The 19,027-nt window shown below is 41.2% G+C and overlaps 1 protein-coding gene across 1 annotated transcript in view; it reads left to right on the plus strand.

Annotated features, from left to right (window-relative positions):
• Positions 1 to 2,580: 2,580 nt before the first annotated feature.
• The window catches only part of ITPR3 (inositol 1,4,5-trisphosphate receptor type 3), a 128,435-nt gene continuing 111,988 nt past the window's right edge, over positions 2,581 to 19,027 (plus strand). Inside the window, 1 exon segment of the mRNA XM_081948825.1 lies at positions 2,581 to 2,992. Coding sequence (XP_081804951.1) covers positions 2,904 to 2,992 — 89 coding nt within the window. The 5' untranslated portion in view covers positions 2,581 to 2,903.

Genomic DNA, 19,027 nt, shown 5'->3' on the forward strand with positions numbered 1-19,027 from the left:
CTTCCTCCCTAAATCCCATTTCCATATTTCTTACAATAATACCTCTATTAGTGAATATTGTCACACTAAATAATGAGATATGGTGGGAAAGCAGAGAAATGAAGCTAGAAGAATCCATTATTGGGTGCCTTAACAGTTTGTTTGTAGAAGCAGAATGAAGACATTTCCATTAAATAGCAAACAATTGGGAATGTCAGTATGAAGAGAAACATGTACTTTTTTTAGCCCAGAAGTTAGGAGGACAATATTTTACCTGCACCTAGGAGATATGCCTTTAGAGCTATATAAATGCTGCCCCATGTTTCTTGGAGAAAGGGCAGGAATAGATATACTAAATTCACCTGTCCAGATCCCACACACATTTATCATTTTAATATTCTGCTAGGCTTAAAATTCCTTCATGCCTGCAGGAGATATAGACTTGTCTGTAGGAAATGATTAAAAAAAAATGTCAAGATGATTACTAGGACAGTGCCACTGAATCTCCATCTACTTTTTATGTGCAATCCTCATTTTTTTTTTAAAAAAAGGGAGCTTCAATGGTACCTTCAAGGCCACCATCTTGCTTCGCTTTTTAAAAAACCTTGAGACAACTCCAGAAGACAGAAATTAAAAACATGCTCCATGGAAGATGGCCATTAAAGCATAAAGTTAGAGGACTGATTTGAAGATAGCCTGCTTCACTTTGGAAACAAATTAGTGAAAGAAAACAAAGCATCTGTTATTGCTGCTTTGGATAACGAGGTTATAGTTCCTTTCCTGACTGCAGTCAGACTCAAACTCTCAGGTGGTGACATTCCCCCTCATCACTGCATATCTACTTCTCATCACTGCACTCTCCTATCTTCGAAAAAAGCTGAACAGGTCAAGTTACTGCTTGTAAGGCACAGCAGTCTTATCAGTAAAAGGTAATCTTAACATCCCTGTTAGGCAAGGATTCCTATTCTTGCTTGTTTTTAATCAGAACATAAGCAAAGTCTGGCAGGATCAGGCAATAGCCCTTCTTATCCAGCATTTGCTTGGTGCTCATAGGCAGGTGGACATCCTCTTCTTATTCCCAGCGTTCTGCCTGCAATAAAGAGGCAGCCCTGAGTTTTCAAAATTGTTTCATGAAATGTATCCAACCTTTCTAATCCGTGACATGCTGCATGAAAAACTGCAATCTTTAAATCTGCTCTAAATTTGCATTCAGTCAGATTTCTTCATTGGCAGATTAGAGGTCTTAGTATTTTGACATAGGAAGAAAAGTTTTTTCTGGTCATTTTATGCCATGTAGGATTTATGCACTTGGATCACATCCCCCGTCAATTAGTTTTTCCATGCTAAAGATTTGCAAAATTCTAGCCTTTTCTAATAAGGGCCCTGATGAATTCTGTGGCTCTCTGATGCACTTTCTCCCACTTCTACTGTGTACTTTTCAAATGAACCAGAAGTCCGTTCATGATTCCAGTTGAGGATGTATCATTGATTTATACAGGGGATTGCGATGACAGCAGTTCTGTTTTCAAATTTTTTTTCCTGGTTCCTGATATAGGTGTTTTCCTTTCTTCAGCTGCCACCCCTCGAGTGAAGCCCTCCTTTGATATAGCTGAGGTATTACAAGAAGTTTTCATTCGAGTCGTCCAGTAGAAGACTGGACGGGATTTTTTTTTTAATTTACTTTTTGGATTTTCCTTCTTTTTCCTCGGACAATCCGAAAAAAAACACTATGCCGTTTTGGCTTGAATTGTGTATACAAATAGAGCTCCAGTCCCTTTAGAAAACAAACAAACTTTTGTTGCTGCTAATTTCCTAGCGAAACAAAAGGGAGAGTCAGCCCCAGCAACTCATGTCTTTCCGCCTTCATTGAGTAGCCGGAGGGCGAGTTGCAGCGCCTGCCTCCACAAGAAGGCAGGCGCTGCAACACCCACTAGGCTAGGCGAGACCAGAGAAAAAGCAAAATAGTAATAATAATAAAAATAAAGTTCAGCGCTCTTCCGATTTCCACGCCACGTGAAACGCGGCGATCAAAACGAAAGTCCGTCCCCCCCCCCCCGCCTCTGATTAAAAAGCCCGGCAGAAATAACTGGGCTGGTGCGCGCCGAGCGAATGAAAGTGGGTTTGGATCGGATGCCGAGCAGGAGGCGGATGGCAGGGCAAAAGAAATCAAGGCATCCAGATCAGATATTGGCCCAAGCAAGAGAAGCCGAAGGCGCGCCTGTTTCTGCTGGGTGTGGGAGAAACTAGCGCCGTTGCCTTGCCTGCGTAATCGTGTGCAGTTCCGGGAAGGGCTAAACATACATTTCGTTTGGGGTTTTACCAAGCCGAATGGGTTTTTAGGCGAAGCGCGGGAAGAAGAGAAGAACGGCAGAATTAATTGATCCCTCCGTTCTCGTTCCCGCCTCAACAGCTAAATACTCTCGCTTTCTTAAACTTCCCTCCGGGCTCTTTCCCAGCCTTGGAAAACTTTCTACGGTGGGCAGGAGGCGGGGCTAGCAGGGGTGTGGCTTCCATCTGCGCTCTTCGCCATCGAAATTTGCATTGACTGTTTCATCCGGACTTCCTGATCGGTTTCTATTGGCTGCAGGTAGAAAGCTTTGTAGGCACGAGTGTGTCAGTGGGAACTCATGCAAATCTCTGGGCAATCCGTCCGCTCCCGGCTCCCTCCCTCCCCAAGCGCCCAGCGCTCAACTCTATCCCAATCCCGTCTCTTCGCTCCGGCTGAGCGAGCGTAAACCAGGACCTGCCTGAGCGCAACCACGTGTAAACTGGCGGGAGAGGGATCTTGCCAATGCATCGAGCGGAGGAGCCTGTGGATTAGTAGTTCCTGGTGCCCCGCCGGGCACATGTTGTGAAGCGCTTGTGTGGGAAGAGAGGGATAAGACGAGGAGTCACAGCGTCGGGGGAAAAAAAGCGCTGGAGCCATGAATGAAATGTCCAGCTTCCTGCACATTGGGGACATCGTCTCCTTGTACGCCGAAGGATCGGTCAACGGCTTCATCAGCACTTTGGGGTGAGTCAGGAGCGGCACCCTCTCGGACGCAGAGGAGGAGGAGGAGGGTCGGGTGGGAGCGGTGTGGAAACGATTTGGGTGGGTCTGGTACAAAGGAAACGGACCCCATCCCAACAAGAGTGGTAACCCCTCTTAGGTGCATAGCTAAGGACAATGCCAGCCACATTGCAAACCGGAGTAGTCCCGATCTGAAGTTTTGAAGGGGGATCCCCAACTTCCCCATCCACAGCCACCCTCGTCTTTCTTTTAAGAGTTTTTACGCTTGGGAAGTGGGGGCGGCGGTTGGCATCTGGCGTCTCTGCCTTTAGATGAAGCGAGGAGCTTGTCGGTAGAGAGAGAGGATGAGGGGGTGGGGGAAGTTCCCTGGGCTTGTTCAAACGAGTCCGTGGCCGGTTGCAGTCGACTTCTCAACCAGCAGGGGGGTATAGGCTTCCGGACCACAGTGCCACAATCATTTCGGTGGGTTGCTCTTGAGCCTGCCCTGCGGAGGTTTGGAAGAGTGGTAAGCGGCTGGCCCGGGCTGTAGGAACTGCCACTGTTTCAGGCAGGAATGTAAAGATATTTTAGAAAAACAACAACAAAGCTATGCCTGATTAGAAGGAACCTATTCAAACAATGCATTTTTTTTAAAAAAATGGAGAATCTGCCCTGTTAGTTGTGTACCTGGTTGTTTATCAGAATAATCACGGAACTGTTTGTCACCTCAGGTAGGATTTAGCATGAAAGCTCTTTTGCCTACAGCAAAACAGCCTCCCACATAACTGCACAAAGAAGACCAAATGGCACATTAATACAGGATATGCTTGCAAAGGGAACAGTCTCCTTCATCAGAAGTACTTTACGCACACTCGTTTCAGTGACAGCCTCAAACTATTAGTGCCCTTAATCATGTCGCCTGCAGGGTAAAGATTTAAAGCAAATCTCTACAAAAAAAGAAGGCCCTGATTTAGTTTTGGTTAAAATTGAAAAAGAAAATGGTTGGGAAACGGGACAATTTCCCCAAATCAACATGGCCTCGCGTATTTTATGCTGTCTGTTTCCACTTAATCTTCCAACTCTTGTTCTCCCCCGCCCCATCTCTTTGACACATTTGTTCCTGTCATCTTCAGTTTGTGAGGCTTTTGGGCAGGGACTTTGTCACTTCTGAGTTCTCTACAGAATCTGGTTTATAGCTGGCGCTCAATAAATGCTAATTAGCAGTGATGAATCAGTGCTTATAAACTGTGACATAACCTGCCGTACTTGGAAACTGCCAGTGGTTGCCAACCAATTCTGCTATTTTATTCTTTGTTTTGGGATCCATGTGTTCCATAAGTGTTCTGGAGAAAAGTAGCAAAGCAATCTAACTGTTTAGATATAGGTAACTTCTCTCTGTCCAGGATCTTATTTAAAATTAATCCCATAGGTAAGTGATCTCTATTAGGATTCCGCAGCCATGGTTCCATTAATCTCTTTCTGCAGGGCAAACTATTCCTTTTCAACCCAGCCAGTTTCTAGCCAGATAGCTCAATCTCATATTGATTATTCTAAGAGATGTTGATGAGATACTTGCTATATTCCTGTAATGACTTCATGAGATCCAAGTAAATCATTAGCAGAATTAAGTGAGTTAGATTCATGTTAGAAAAAAATCTAGAACATATTAGATGAACTTGGACAGAGCAAGCAGAGCTTAAGTAACAAAAAGCAAATCATGCAGCATATTTGGTATTGTCTCATAGCCATAACAATATATGACTAATAACATTCCCCCAACAATCTATATTACTAAAGTTCTAGAAAAAATGTTATTTAGAAAAAACCTGCAGATGTTCTGTACAAGTGGAGATTATGGTACTATCCAGATCTATTGTGTTCCTTACGGTATACCATAGATTTTGATGAATTCTTTCCTCAGACCTCAGAGTTATTGCCAGGTCTCCCTATAGTTAAACAATGGCTAATAAAAATTCAATATCTGCAGCATTAAATAATATACACATAAGTGAATATATAATTATAGAAGTACAAATAGGTGTACTGGCCTGCATGAAGGAATGAACATAATGAAATATTATGCAAAGTGGTAGATTTTCACAGGGTCTTGAAGATGTTTGGCCACAAGGTTTTTGCACAAAACAACCCTATCTTTGTATGTAAAACCCAATTTGGTGCAATGGTGAAGGCATCAGGCTAGAAACTGGGGGACCATGAGTTCTACTCCCACCTTAGATTGCTGGATGACCATGGGCTACTCAGTCTTTCTCAACCCTAGGAAGGAGGCAATGGCAAACCATTTGGGAAATCTTGCCAAGAAAATTACAAGGACCAGTTCACGTAGTTGCCAGGAGTTAAAGACTGACTCAGAAGTAATAAAAAAGCAAGCAAACAAACAAATAAGTAAACAAACAAAATAAAAATATTTATGTGTCAATTGCACCCATTCTTAGATTGGGAAACCCTATAAAAATCTTTATGTATCAATTGCATCCATTCTTAGATTGGGAAATCCTATTCGTGGTCACATATACCCTTTTTGTTTCCTACTTGGAGTATTATATTACCTTTAATGCCCTCAAAGACCTTTCAGAAGCTACACTTGATCCAGAACACAGCATCACCTGTATTGCAACATAATTTTGAAAGCTGCACTGGTTTATAGGCAATTCAAGGTGCTGGTTATCAACCCTTCATGGCACAGGATCAGGTTATTTGGAGGACCACCTATCTCTGATCATGTTTGCCCATCTTATGAGATTCAAATAGTGATCCCCTTCAGATCCCCTATATAAAACAGTGTCTTCGGTTGGGACCCAAGAGGCATGCCGTCTGTATTGTGACTCCTCCTTTTACAACAGCATACATCACAAGACTTGGATGTTCCCAATTCTGCTGGCCTTCCTTAAAACTCTAAAACCATTTCTCAAGCACCAGATTGGGACACTGGATGAGTCCATCTCAAAAATGGGTTTAGGATTTTAATATATTTTGCTTTGGGCCTTTATTTGTGCTATTTTACACTGGGTTGTTTTGTTTTTATTGTTTATCATATATGGTTACTAATCCTTTTTTGGCTACCCAAAGTCACACTTTGTGAATTGGGCAGCCACATAAATCACTTAAGTCAGTAAATAACTACATGTCAAAAATTACTTTAGCCATGAAATATTCTCTTGGACAACAATGTTAACTGCTAAGATGAAAAGTACAGCTGTCTATGACCAATGTGGAAGCAAAGCCAATCTCAATTTAAAAAAGTGATAGAGCTATAGGCAAAAGGAAGTAGAAGCATGGGGTGATTGGGTAGGAATATCTATTTCATCCAAAGTCTACTAGTCAGCAGTCACCGGTTCGTGCGACTGATTGTGGCCATTGCTTAAAACAAAAGTGAAGTTTGTCTTAGTTTTTGAAATCCATGTAATTTACAATCCAAATTAAATGAGACAAACTCAAAAATAAGTCCAAGTGGGTTCAATTGTGCTTGCCCTAGATAATAGCAATGATTCTTTATTGATTAGGCATTGGGACATATCAGAATATAAAATATAGAACAATAGTAAGATGTAATGTATTAGAAAATAGTGTAAAAAGTGTAAGTAAAAGAAAATGCAAACCATATCTCTGTGACCCCTACAATTTACTCCACTCAGATTCACATATGCAGTTTTGTTTAGATAACGGGCCTTATTACTTAGTAATTTTTCGATTCCAATAGATCATTCATCGAATGTGTGATTGAAGACATTGATCGATCTTTCTTACACAGTTGACAAATAATAAATGTACTATGTCCTCTAACTTTGGAGTGACCTACCCTAGATTAGAGCCAGTTTGGTGTAGGGTTACTGCACCAGGCAAGAAAACAGAAACCATGAGTTCTAGTCCTGCCTTAGGCCTAAAGCCAGCTGTGTGACCTTGGGCTACTTACTTTTAGGCCTAGGAAGAAGGCAATGGCAAATCGCTTCTGAAATCTTGTCAAGAAACCTTCAGTGTCTTGTTTAGGCAGTCTCCAGGAGTCAACATTAACACAAAAAGGGAAAAAAGAAAGAAAGAAAAAAGAAAAAGGAAAGAAAGAAAGAAAAGAAAAGATTGCAGGCCCTTCTTTCTGAAGTTGTTTATGTTGTCGACTCAAATTTGTGCCAAATTTATCCAGGTCATTAGGTTTGGCAACATTAATGAAGCTCTTTCACTGCTCTGCAGTACAGAAGGGAGAAATATATCCATTTCAGCCTGGAGTTCTTGATTTGCCTACATGCTTAAAAAAAAAACCCCGAACTCTATCTTCACATATATTATGGGGATTATATAATTCTATTTTCATGATATGGAAGCTGATTGAAATAAATAAATAAATAAATAAATAAAAATAGAATCAAATAATAAATGTACAGTATTTAACTAGTGTTAATATAGTTTATGCTACTTTTTGACAAGATGCCTGTGCAAAATAGTTGCAAAATAAAAAAAATGATAAATTAAAATGCAGTCAATGTCTTTATCCCCTTTACAATCATAATTTATTTTCTTTGCTTCATACTTTGTAGACTATCCATGTTCCTTTCTCTTTATCTCACTCTGTAACCAATAAGTGATTTACTGTTGAACTTTGGGGTTTGCTGATGATCCTAGTTCAGTGATGGCGAACCTATGGCACGCGTGCCACAGGTGGCACACGGAGCCATTTGTCAGGGCACGCGAGGCGCTGCCCTGTCAGCTGGCCAGCGCGCATGCGTGCACTGGCCAGCTGAGTTCACCTTTTTAAAAGCCATTTTTCGCCTTCCCCAGGCTCCAGAGGCTTTATAGGAGCCTGGGGAGGGCAAAAAGAGCCTCCCCCGCCCTCCCAGAGGGTCTCCGTAGGCTTCAGGGATCCTTTTGACGGTCCCTGAAGCATCCGGAGGGCCTCCGGGGGGGGCAGGGGAGGCTCTTTACGCCCTCCCCAGGCTCCTATAAAGCCTCTGGAGCCTGCGGAGGGCAAAAAAAGCATGTAAAAATGGGGGGGTCGCGCGTTGTGCACGCATGCGCACTGGGGGGTCGCACATTGCATTATGGGTGCGGCACGCCTGCACACGCCCCCCCTGCACTCCCCCCACTTGTGGCACACGAGCCAAAAAAGGTTCGCCATCGCTGTCCTAGTTCATGGTGGAACATAGCTTTGGGACATTTTAGATATTCATATGTAACAAAATCCTATGTCTTCAAATTTGTTATTTAACTTCTATGCCACCCATCTCACCCAGGGCAATAACAATACATAAAAAAGGTAAAACATGAAAACATTAAAATAATAAATATTAACACCAAAACTGATTTAGGCTTTGTATAAATTTACAAAGTTATAACAACTTCTTTGTTATAAAGAAAAGCACTTTGCAAGAATGGATGAAGTAGAACAAGTAGGACTAAGAAGGACTAGGGGAGACATGATAGCAGTGTTCCAATATCTCAGGAGTTGCCACAAAGAAGAGGGAGTCAAACTATTTCCCAAGGCACCTGAGGGTAGAACAAGAAGCAATGAGTGGAAACTAATCAAGGAGAGAAGCAACTTAGAACTGAGGAGAAACTTCCTGACAGTTAGAACAATTAATCAGTGGAACAGCTTGCCTACAGAAGTTGTGAATGCCCCAACACTGGAAGTCTTTAAGAAGATGTTGGATAGCCATTTGTCTGAAACGGTATAGGGTTTCCTGCCTAGGCAGGGGGTTGGACTAGAATACCTCCAAGGTCCCTTCCAACTCTGCTATTGTATTGTATTGTAAGTCAGTTGAACAAATGACATTCAGATTTGTAGAACTTTTGAAATAGCTTGTTTCTTAAGCCATTTATCAATCCTTGCTAGGGCATAGCCATAAACATGCTAGTCAGCATATCTGATCATTACCATTTATGAGAATATTTCTAGCCTGATTTTAGAACCAGTTTTACTGTGGTTACTAAAATACCACAGTATTTAATACTCCACCTTCTCTTGTGGGTATCTTGTTCCCTTCCTTTCCTATTTCTGTCAATTTTTAAATCAGTTTTGGTGCTAATATTTATTATTTTAATGTTTTAAAACCTTAGCTTGTTTTTATTGATTGTAATTACCCTAGATTAGATGAATGGCATAGATTTTAAATAAATAAATATGCTCAGGATAATAAGATTTTTATCAGGATACCCATCTATATTTGACTGAAAGTCTGAATGAATTCAATTTGATTGCGAAAATGTTCTTACATTTATCAATTATAATCCACTTAGCCATGTTGGAGTGACACAGCAAATCACAATTTACCTGGATTTCACCTTAGTAGTAAGTGAGGAGCAAGCTAATTCTGATCCATCTTGCCTATCAGCATTGCTAACAAACCACCAATGCCTTTATCCATGGTTTGATTAGCATGTTGTCTGAAATCATGCCAGAGAAATAAGCCAGAAATGAAGTCAAAAACAGTCTGTAGCTTCTTGAGCTGGCAAGTGCTAAGTCAGGGGTGTCAAATGGGATTTCTTTGAGGGCCGGATAAGCATTGTAGTTCTCGTGGGACAGTGGGGTGGGGTGAGGAGACAGGATGGACGCCTCCTACAGCACTTTGCTGGCCAAAATAGGACATGAGGGACCTGCATGTGGCCCCCTGCACCTCACTTTTGGCCTCTATGGCTCCCTGCAGCACTCTGGATCCAAAACGGGCTATGTGGGGGCTTCAAAAGGCCTCTGCATGGCCCATTTTTGGCCGGCAGAGGGACCGCAGGCCGATCCTTTGATATGTCCATCTCATCCCATGGACCATATTTAAGCACCCCACAGCCCAGATCCGGCCTACAGGCCTTGAGGTTGACACCTCTGTGCTAGATGATTTGGTAGTACAGTAGGAATAAAACTGAATACTTTTACTGGCCCTTCCAGACTCTCTAGTGCCTGCCAGCCTGTGAGATGAATAAATAGAAATGGAAAACCCTATCACTTTTCGGCTGTTCATTTTGAAATATCAGATCTTCTTAATTCAACCCAACGTTTAATGGTTAGATCAGATCCTTTGTGATTTTCAATTCTAGCTCATACACTTTGTGAAGAGTAGCATTGAAAGCTGGCCAAAATGCTAAAATTACACGAAATGACAAGGTTGGAATGAATGTAGGACACAATTAGAGGCTCTGTTGAAAAAATGAAAGGTTGTTCTCTTGCAACACAAGAGCCCGTTGGTTACCAAATACTGTATGTCAAATCAGAATTACCTCAAGGCTAAATAAAGCCGCCAGTTGCAGCCTTTACTTAACCTCAGATTTGAAGGCTTTACATTACACTTACAAAAGAAAAGATAAGGTTGAAAGGCAAGAAAAATAATATTGAAATAAAAGAATAAATGCAAAAAATAATTTTGATGATATGTACAGAATTCTAAACGATCGTTCTTATTTTAATATAATAACATGGTTTTCATGAGTTCTTCTAGTTTATTTCTGTCCAGGGCACACACTTCTAGGTAATTATTATTGCAGAATAGAGTGACTCTGTCTTGCTTTTGAGAGATCTTTGGTGGGTTTTAGCTATCAAAGAATAGCACTGCAAACCACATACAAGGAAAACCTATATCTCTTCAGCTCTTATTGAACTTTTGATAGATATAGCCCATACAAAAAAAAAAGCTCTTTTGGGATACTCTGTAATTTCAAAAGTGGGAAGGGATCTTGAAAGAAAAAAAATTAAGAAACACTGGTCAATATAAACCTTTTTCTAGATTTAATGGGTAACATTGATGGAAGAATGGTATCTCTATTTCTCTAATATGTCCAGTAGATTCTCAGCAAAAGTTTTCTGCATCTATATACTGTACAAGTGAAAATCTTGTACATTTACGGAAAGACCTGAAACTCGAGTCACTGTCCATATATTTAAATATACTTAGCAAACTCTTTCATATACTGGGAATAAAAATACTAATTTCATGTCTCTTCTTGGTGGTACCTTGGGAACCTTTGCAGGACTCTGTGATTGATTTCATGTAATAAGGTCATATTTACAACTTTTAAGAAAGTTATTACCTCATTTCTCTCTACTGAATTGGCCTGTTTATTTACCAAACTGTCTGTATTCTAACTAGAAGAGATTCTCCAAAGTTTGAAGCTGTCAACTTCCTCACCACCTGTTTCCTGAATCTTTAACCAAACTAGGGAGTGTATCTGTTTTCTATTTTCAAAGTCCGTACTGTATAAGCTCACCCCTACTCATGTGCTGTATCTTGGACAGCTGTTCTTTAAAAAGTGGGTCTAAAACATGATTTTGAGTGAAACGTCATGAATGTTTTAGGGTCTTCAGCAAAATACTTTGCGTTTCTGGCCTAGTTTTTCTCCCTCACACATCCATCTCATTCTTGGTGTATAAGTACCTCCAATTAGACAATGAGATTAAAGAAATCCTTTTAATGTTAACTTTATAATTTGGATGCTACAGACTTTTAAAGCACCCACTGTCTTCCTGTCTTACTAAGAACTAACGCAATATCTTTTTGATCCTAAAACAACATGATTAATGTTGAACGAACAAGAGAGTGAAAGGTGCCCTATTCAATAATGCAACGATGCTATATCTTCTGACATATATAGATCACATGCTTCTGTTTTCTATTACAGGAGTTTCCACCTTAAAACTATGATTGGATAAGACAAGTCTGGCATAATTTAGATTCTGTAGTAATTTAACATTATATATATATATGCTAATTAAGAACATAAAGAAAATCTGCTGGGCCAGGTCAACGCTGTGGTTAGTTTAGTTTTACAGAGTCAGCAATCTAAGCCTAGTGGGAAGCCTATAATGGAACAGGAGGAGGTTCCACCAATATAAATTATTCCTTTTAAGTGACAAAATAAAATGGAGGATCAAGGAAGGAATGTTGGCAGATTTAAACCTGAGAAAAGCTTCATTTGGTGACATTTCTTGTGCTTGGTGCATGCACTGAATCCTTTCCTCCTTTGCATTGTACTTTATATTCGGAGTGACTGTCTTAGCATGTTTATGTGGGCAAGGATAAAAAGTATGTTATGCTTATGTTAGAGTATCCGCTGCTAGCTTGGAGTATTACTTACATCAACGTGAGGGGAGCTACACCCCTGATTTTAGGCAGTTGTGGTTTGCTGGGTTTCTGATAGTTACAGAAAGGGGTTCAGGAAGCCACACGGACTGGTGGCTCAGGTTGCTGGCTCTGCAATCTTAGCTACCATATTTTGTGCATCATATGTGTGTTTCTTCTTCCTTTATGTTATGTTTTGAACCCTAAGCAACGTTCTCTGCTATTTGATCTGTCCCATTTTAGCCTTCTGCAAAATTAAGTCTGCTGCTTTGTGAGTACTAAAATGCAGGATTTCTATTCTGGTGAATTCCCTTTTGGGACAATGTAGTAATTAGCTAGGACTGGTGCTAATTAGCTCTAGTGATACTTTCTCAGATATGGTGCACTAATTGTTTGATTGCAAGTATCTCGATAAGGAATCCTGTATGGCCTATTTGTTAATAGCTTCTGAGTGCCTTACAATGTGGTTAAATCTACATATTTCTCTAAACCATATTAAGTGTTTCATATTCATAATAGTACAGGCATGGTTGGGGTAAAATTGAAAATGCATCTGTTACCTGACGCAATGCTTTTCTACCTCAGAGGAATGTTTTCTTTTATTTTCTCATCCTCTTGTATTTCTGCTTCTGACCTACTGGTATATTCCGCAAACTTTATCGGTTGTAGCATTGATCTAAAGCAGTGTTTCTCAAACTTGGCGACTTTAAGTCCTGTGGACTTCAACTCCCAGAATTCCCCAGCCAGCTATGCTGGCTGGGGGATTCTGGGAGTTGAAGTCCACAGGACTTAAAGTCGCCAAGTTTGAGAAACACTGATCTAAAGGATTATATGTAGGCAATGTTCTTTGTCTCTAACATACCATCAAGGATTAGCAGGAAGCAAACAATTGCCTGTCTGAAAAGTTACTTGGCATCGTCTTCCCTTGTCCTTTTGAAAATTGCAGAATTAAAAAAAATGTATGCATTTTTATTATGGTTAATTAGTCAACTGAAGTGACCAAAAATGAATATTTATACTTCTGAAATATAGATTTAACATCAGCAGTGTGTACATTGATTTCTGATTTAGCAGAGATAAGCTCTCTCTTTCTATCTTTCTACCTACTCTTCTTTCTTTTATGGCTGCCTAGTTCTTACCATGATTCTAGACAGCCCACAGCAATCAATAAAAATAGAGGTTAACACACACACACACCCAGTTTCCAGACCAAACAGTCTCCCAGCTTAACCAGCAGCCTAGCCCAATGTTTGAGCCAATCGTACATTTGGAATTTTGAGACTCTCCTATTAGTGTTCTCATAAAATGGCTAACTTTGTTAGAAGCCCAGACATAGAAGTGATAGGAAGGATGACTTAATTTAACATCCACTATAGTGAATCTCCTGCTACTGATAGCTATCTTAGCTCTGCTGGCAGTTGTAAAGATGTAGATTCCACCAGATTCAGAGAGACAATGTCCTACTGCTGAACAGCTTGTGATCACAGACAATGTGATCTTCTGGAAAAGCAGAAAACAAAATTGCTCCCTTTTCTGTGTGGCAGCCCATTAAATACCACATGTTGGTTCTTATTCTTTTTCTGGATTTCTTTAATAATAGCTTGTTTGACTCATTCCTGCAAAAAGTTTGTTCAAGTAAAAACTTGTAACGTTGCTCATGGTGTGGATGAATCTCTTTATCCTATCTTATTTGGCAAAGCAGCACACTGTTCAATTAAGAAAATGGCACTAGCAAATGAATACAGGTCTCTCATGGCTCAGATTTGGAATCAATCCATCTGTTTATAACTAAAATATAGCTAGCGTCTGCCAAATTTGCCTTGGGATTTCCACGATGAAACAAGCTTCTGTTTTGTACCTTGTGGCTGATGCGTTCTTTCAAATCTCTCTTTTGGGTATTTTTGAGTTTGTTTCTACCACCCTGCAGCCATCCCACACCGCTTAACTGTCCACACCTCCTAGCTGAAAAAGATTCATGGGAGGAATTCTTTCATGATGACTTCCTTTAGGGCAGAATTTTCAAACTATCGGCCTCCCTCTCTGCTTAGAAAGCAGGGACAAAAATGCATTCCTGTTGCAGCTTTAACCCTGGCCTTTCAACAGATGCTTCAAAGCTCTTGTCTCAATATGTGGATCTTGGGACCAATTGGATCCCAAGATCCACATTTCATGCTTGGTTCTAAATGCAGTCCCACTGTTCCAAACAAATCTGTGGCTTGGAGAATGCTCCAGTCAACTGTGGCTTGGAGAATGCTCCAGCTTGTGCACTAACTCTGCTCATTTTGAGATTGGGAAGCCCTGCTTACAGCCACTCGTCTCTTGCTTACTTCTTGATTGGACTACTGCAATATGATCTTCATGGGACTGCTGTTGATGATAAGTTGGAAGCTACAGATGATTGAGAATGCAGTGGGAACAGGTACTGTAGCTATGGCCATCCTGCAATATGCCCATGTAATATCTCTACTTTACAAACTGTGTTAGTGACTAGCGAATTTCCAGATACAGTTCAAACGTCTACTTCTCTCCTACAAAGTATTTTATCCTGTAGGGCTGGGTTACTTGCAGAACTATCTTATCTCCAGTTATTTTTGTCCAATAATATCTGGGCATACTCCAAGTTCAACTGGGCAAGCAATGTCATCTGGTGGGATCCAAGAGATCTGCCCTCTCGGTCACTTATCCACTCCAGAGTGGAGGAACTGAGATAGGATGGCTCTGACCTTGCTGGCCTTTCAAAAAACATTAAAGATCCCCAGGGACTGTGTTGGGGTGTGTGTGTGGCATGATCCTATAGGTGATTTTTTCCTGGGGCTTTATGTCTTAGGAGACTGGAGACTAAAACATATGAAGAACAGTTGCAGGAACTGGGTATTTCTCCATAGTGAGGTGGGAGGAGTATCCAGGATGGGTTGACGTTATCCTCCAGCTGATTGGACTGAGTCAGATAAGCTCTTGGGACACGCCCCTGGCCCACCAGGCACCACTCAGTTATCGACTCAGTCCTCAACTGGACGGTTTGCCATCCTGGAGCTCTAGGAAGATTGAAAAAATTAAAGAAAGGAAGAAAAGATAAATCAGCAATGACCGCCAGTGGGCTGAATAGCTCCCAGAGCGGAAAGGAAAGAATTGCCAAAAGCCCCCTTGGGGGCGGCAAACTGCCCAGGCATCTGAGTGAGACAAGTATCACTCAGAAAAAGGATTTCAGCCGGGCAAGCAATAAACAGAGGGCGCAAGCCTTCCATAGGCAAGCCCTGCTGCGTGGGATCCAGAGGCGCCGGAGAGCGAGCTTCGGAGCGTCCAAATGCCACGGAGTGCAATCGGCAGAAGAGGACAGCGCAGGATCCCTGCCCAGGAGGTGAGCCCACTGCTGGAAGCTCTGTTAGGCACCGGAGCGCTCCGCTGCTCCCCAATGGGTTGAGCAGCGAACCGCGGCTTCCCAAACGCCGTGGAGCTCCCGCGCCATCGCCCACGTGGCTCACCTCATCGGAGGGAGTCCACGGGCAGAGCAAAACCCCTAGTGCCAGAGAGGCAGAGAGGAACAAAGAGAGCGGCGGAGGAAGCGCGCGGCAGCTCCTTGGAGCACAAGCCGCTACAGGGAACTTTTAAAAACCGCACCTTTCGTCTTCTGGCACGGGAGCCATCTTGAAGCCGGCAGGGACCACGTGGTCCAAGATGGCGGTGCCCAGCAACCAGGAAGAGACCGGCAGGAGTCCAGCACCTGCAGCGATGGACAGCAGCTCCACCAGAACAGTGTCACTTACCTGATACGCCTATTCTCAGAGTGGGGGGAGGAGTATCCAGACCCCGCCTGACATGGCTATGTAATATGTGTTCTGATGATTGTTGTACTGGTTTGTTTAAGTTATACTTCAATAAAAGGTTTGAAACCAAACTAAGGTCTGGAGTGGATGGCAGAACAAATTGGATAGAGTTCTTCGCCTATAACTGGGCGGTGCCTGGTGGGCCAGGGGCGTGTCCCAAGAGTTTATCTGACTCAGTCCAATCAGCTGGAGGATAAGGTCAACCCATCCTGGATACTCCTCCCCCACTATGAGAAGAGGTGTATCAGGTAAGTACCAACGCCCTATTTAGTTTAATGAAAAGAAGGACTAGGAGAGACATGATAGCAGTGTTCCAATATCTCAGGGGTTGCCACAAAGAAGAGGGAGTCAAGCTATTCTCCAAAGCACCTGAGGGTAGAACAAGAAGCAATGGGTGGAAACTAATCAAGGAGAGAAGCAACTTACAACTGAGGAGAAATTTCCTGACAGTTAGAACAATTAATCAGTGGAACAGAAGTTGCCTCCAGAAGTTGTGAATGCCCCAACACTGGAAGTCTTTAAGAAGATGTTGGATAGCCATTTGTCTGAAACGGTATAGGGTTTCCTGCCTAGGCAGGGGGTTGGACTAGAAGACCTCCAAGGTCCCTTCTAACTCTGTTTATTCTATTCTATTTTAATTCTAATTCTATTCTTATTCTATTCTTTATGTTTTCATGCTTTGTTTTTATTATTTGTTTGCTGTGTTGTTTACATGGATTTATTAATGATGTTCGCCATCCTGAGTTGTGTGCAAAGTAAAGGTAGCCCTACAGTTATAACAGTTCATTTAGCGACCGTTCAAAGTTACAATGGGACTGTAAAAATTGACTTATGACTGTTTTTCACACTTATGACTGTTGCAGCATCCCCATGGTCACATGATAATTTAGATGCTTGGCATCTGGCCCATGTTTGTGACTGGCTGATGTTGCAGCGTTCTAGAGTCTGTGATCCCCTTGTGCAATCTTGTCACAAGCAAAGTCAATGGGAAAATCAAATTCACCTAATAACTAATGTAACAATTGCAGTAACAACTGTAACAAGGAAGGTTGTAAAATGGGACAAGATTCACTTAACAAACGTCTCACTTAGCAACCTAAATTTTGGGCTCAATTGTGGTTGTAAGTCGAGGACTACCTGTTGCGGCTATAGAAAGAGAAATAAATAACATAAAAAGGCAAACTGAAATATGTATCTATGTTAACATCATAGATGTTGAACTTTTTAATTGTGGAAGGAAGTTGGCAGATAAATAGTTTCCCCCATCTATTTTTAGAGGGATCAGTTCAGATTTTGTATGGCAAGTGTGTATAATGCTGATAGATCCTGATGGGTTATCATTGTTCATATGTGTAGAGGACAGTGTTACACCAAATAATCTTTGGGGGACTGTAAAATTAGGGAAGAAATGACAAGTGATAAATGTGCGTCAAATATCCTTTAGTCACTGCTGAGATCATCTTTATAAGATGAATATTAATGATGCATTCATGAGATTGGATATGTCCATGTTTCATCTGTTTTTATCATTGAAGATTATTCTATTTTGTTAGCATAATGAAAAAAGCAAATAAAACCAATCATGTGTCTCTTGTGAGTGTGAAATATTGATTAGATTGCTGAGAGAAAAATATCTGGTGCTGCCAGGCGATCTTTAAATAATTCTGCCAAGTCCAAGGAGAGAGGATATATTTTTTATTCCTGATATTTGAAGGAGTTTACTGTGCATGTGTCCTAAATTTGGTAACAATGTTTGGCATTCGCACAGCATAGTGAAGGGGAGTTCTCCAGATGTTGGGCTTCAAGTATCAGCATCCCTTACTGTTAGCCATGTTGGAGGGGTTGATGGGAGTTGGAATCAAAACATTTTGGAAGACCACATATTCCTCAATTTTTCATTTTTCACCTTTATTCTTTAAAGAAGGCCTTCATTATCCCTTTAATTTGTGAGATGCACATCTTGCCTTTCTTCAGAAGCTCAAGGCAGTACACAAAGCATTTCCTCCTACAATTATTCCCATAACAGCAACTGGCCTCAATTCACCCAATGTGTTGAATCTGGGTCTTCCTAGTTTTAATTGAGCACTTTAATCCCAACTATGTAATAGATTTATGTTAAGCAAGTTGAGAAGATCTATAAATCTTTGCCGTTGTATACATTAAGTGGAGTAGAAGCAGCTTTTGCGATCGCTTGAGGCAAATACAGTGTGGCTGGATTCCAAATGAATTCTACAGTTCATGATAGGACTTTTCTGATTTTATTAGCATGGAGGCAGATAGCTAAGAGAAATCTGAGAATGGGAGATATTTTCAACAGAAGGATGCAATAGTGAGAATAATTGCCAGTCATAGTTGAAAAGGTAATATGTCCCCCTAGCATTTTGCCTAATATCTCTATATTTCTGCTTCCTATAATTTGTCTGGGAAAGGGAAGAGGACATTTGGGGAGTGATCGCATTAAAATATATGATTTAATGTTATTTTGTTAAGCCTAATTCACACATAGTGAATCACTCACATCACTCATTCTAACTATGTTTTAGGCCTAAGCATCTCTGCCTTGTTTACACATAGTAAGCCAGGTTCACAAACCAAATCTACCTTTATCTATCAAGTTACATCAAAATTAAGTGAGTTATACTGTGGCTTAGCATGATTTGTGAAATCAGTCAGTATTCCAGGAGGATGTGCTAAGTGGAACTGTTTCTTGACAGGAATATGGAAATGATTTGCTGTTAGGAAAAGCATGCTCTGTGTATAGGTAGTGTTGCCTAGCAGGGCCCAGAAGGAGATCCTTTTCTGTGTTGGCACCTGCCCTTTGCAGCATATTCCCCCTGAGATTTGATTGCCCCAATCCCTGCTAGTTTTTCATGGGCTTGAAAACTTGGCTCTGTGATTGAGGCTGAATGAAGGTATTTTCATGCGCTCATTTGATTTATATGGCTCCCCACTTGCAGAATAATTCTAGGCAGCTAACAGGTTAAAGCAATTGTAGTACAAAAGTAACAGTAAAAAAACAAAACACAGCACTCATATATTTACTTTCTATAATGGACTGATATGTTGTCCTAATCCATTGGTTTAGAGATAATTTAATCTCTTGGATGTCTTCTAGATGTGAACTTAAACTTGGCGAATTCCTAACCAGAATGTCAAGTTTTGGGTGCTTAGGCAAAGATCATCTT

This window comes from Natrix helvetica (genome assembly GCF_964273705.1).
Source record: "Natrix helvetica genome assembly, chromosome: 3".
Lineage (NCBI taxonomy): Eukaryota > Metazoa > Chordata > Lepidosauria > Squamata > Natricidae > Natrix > Natrix helvetica.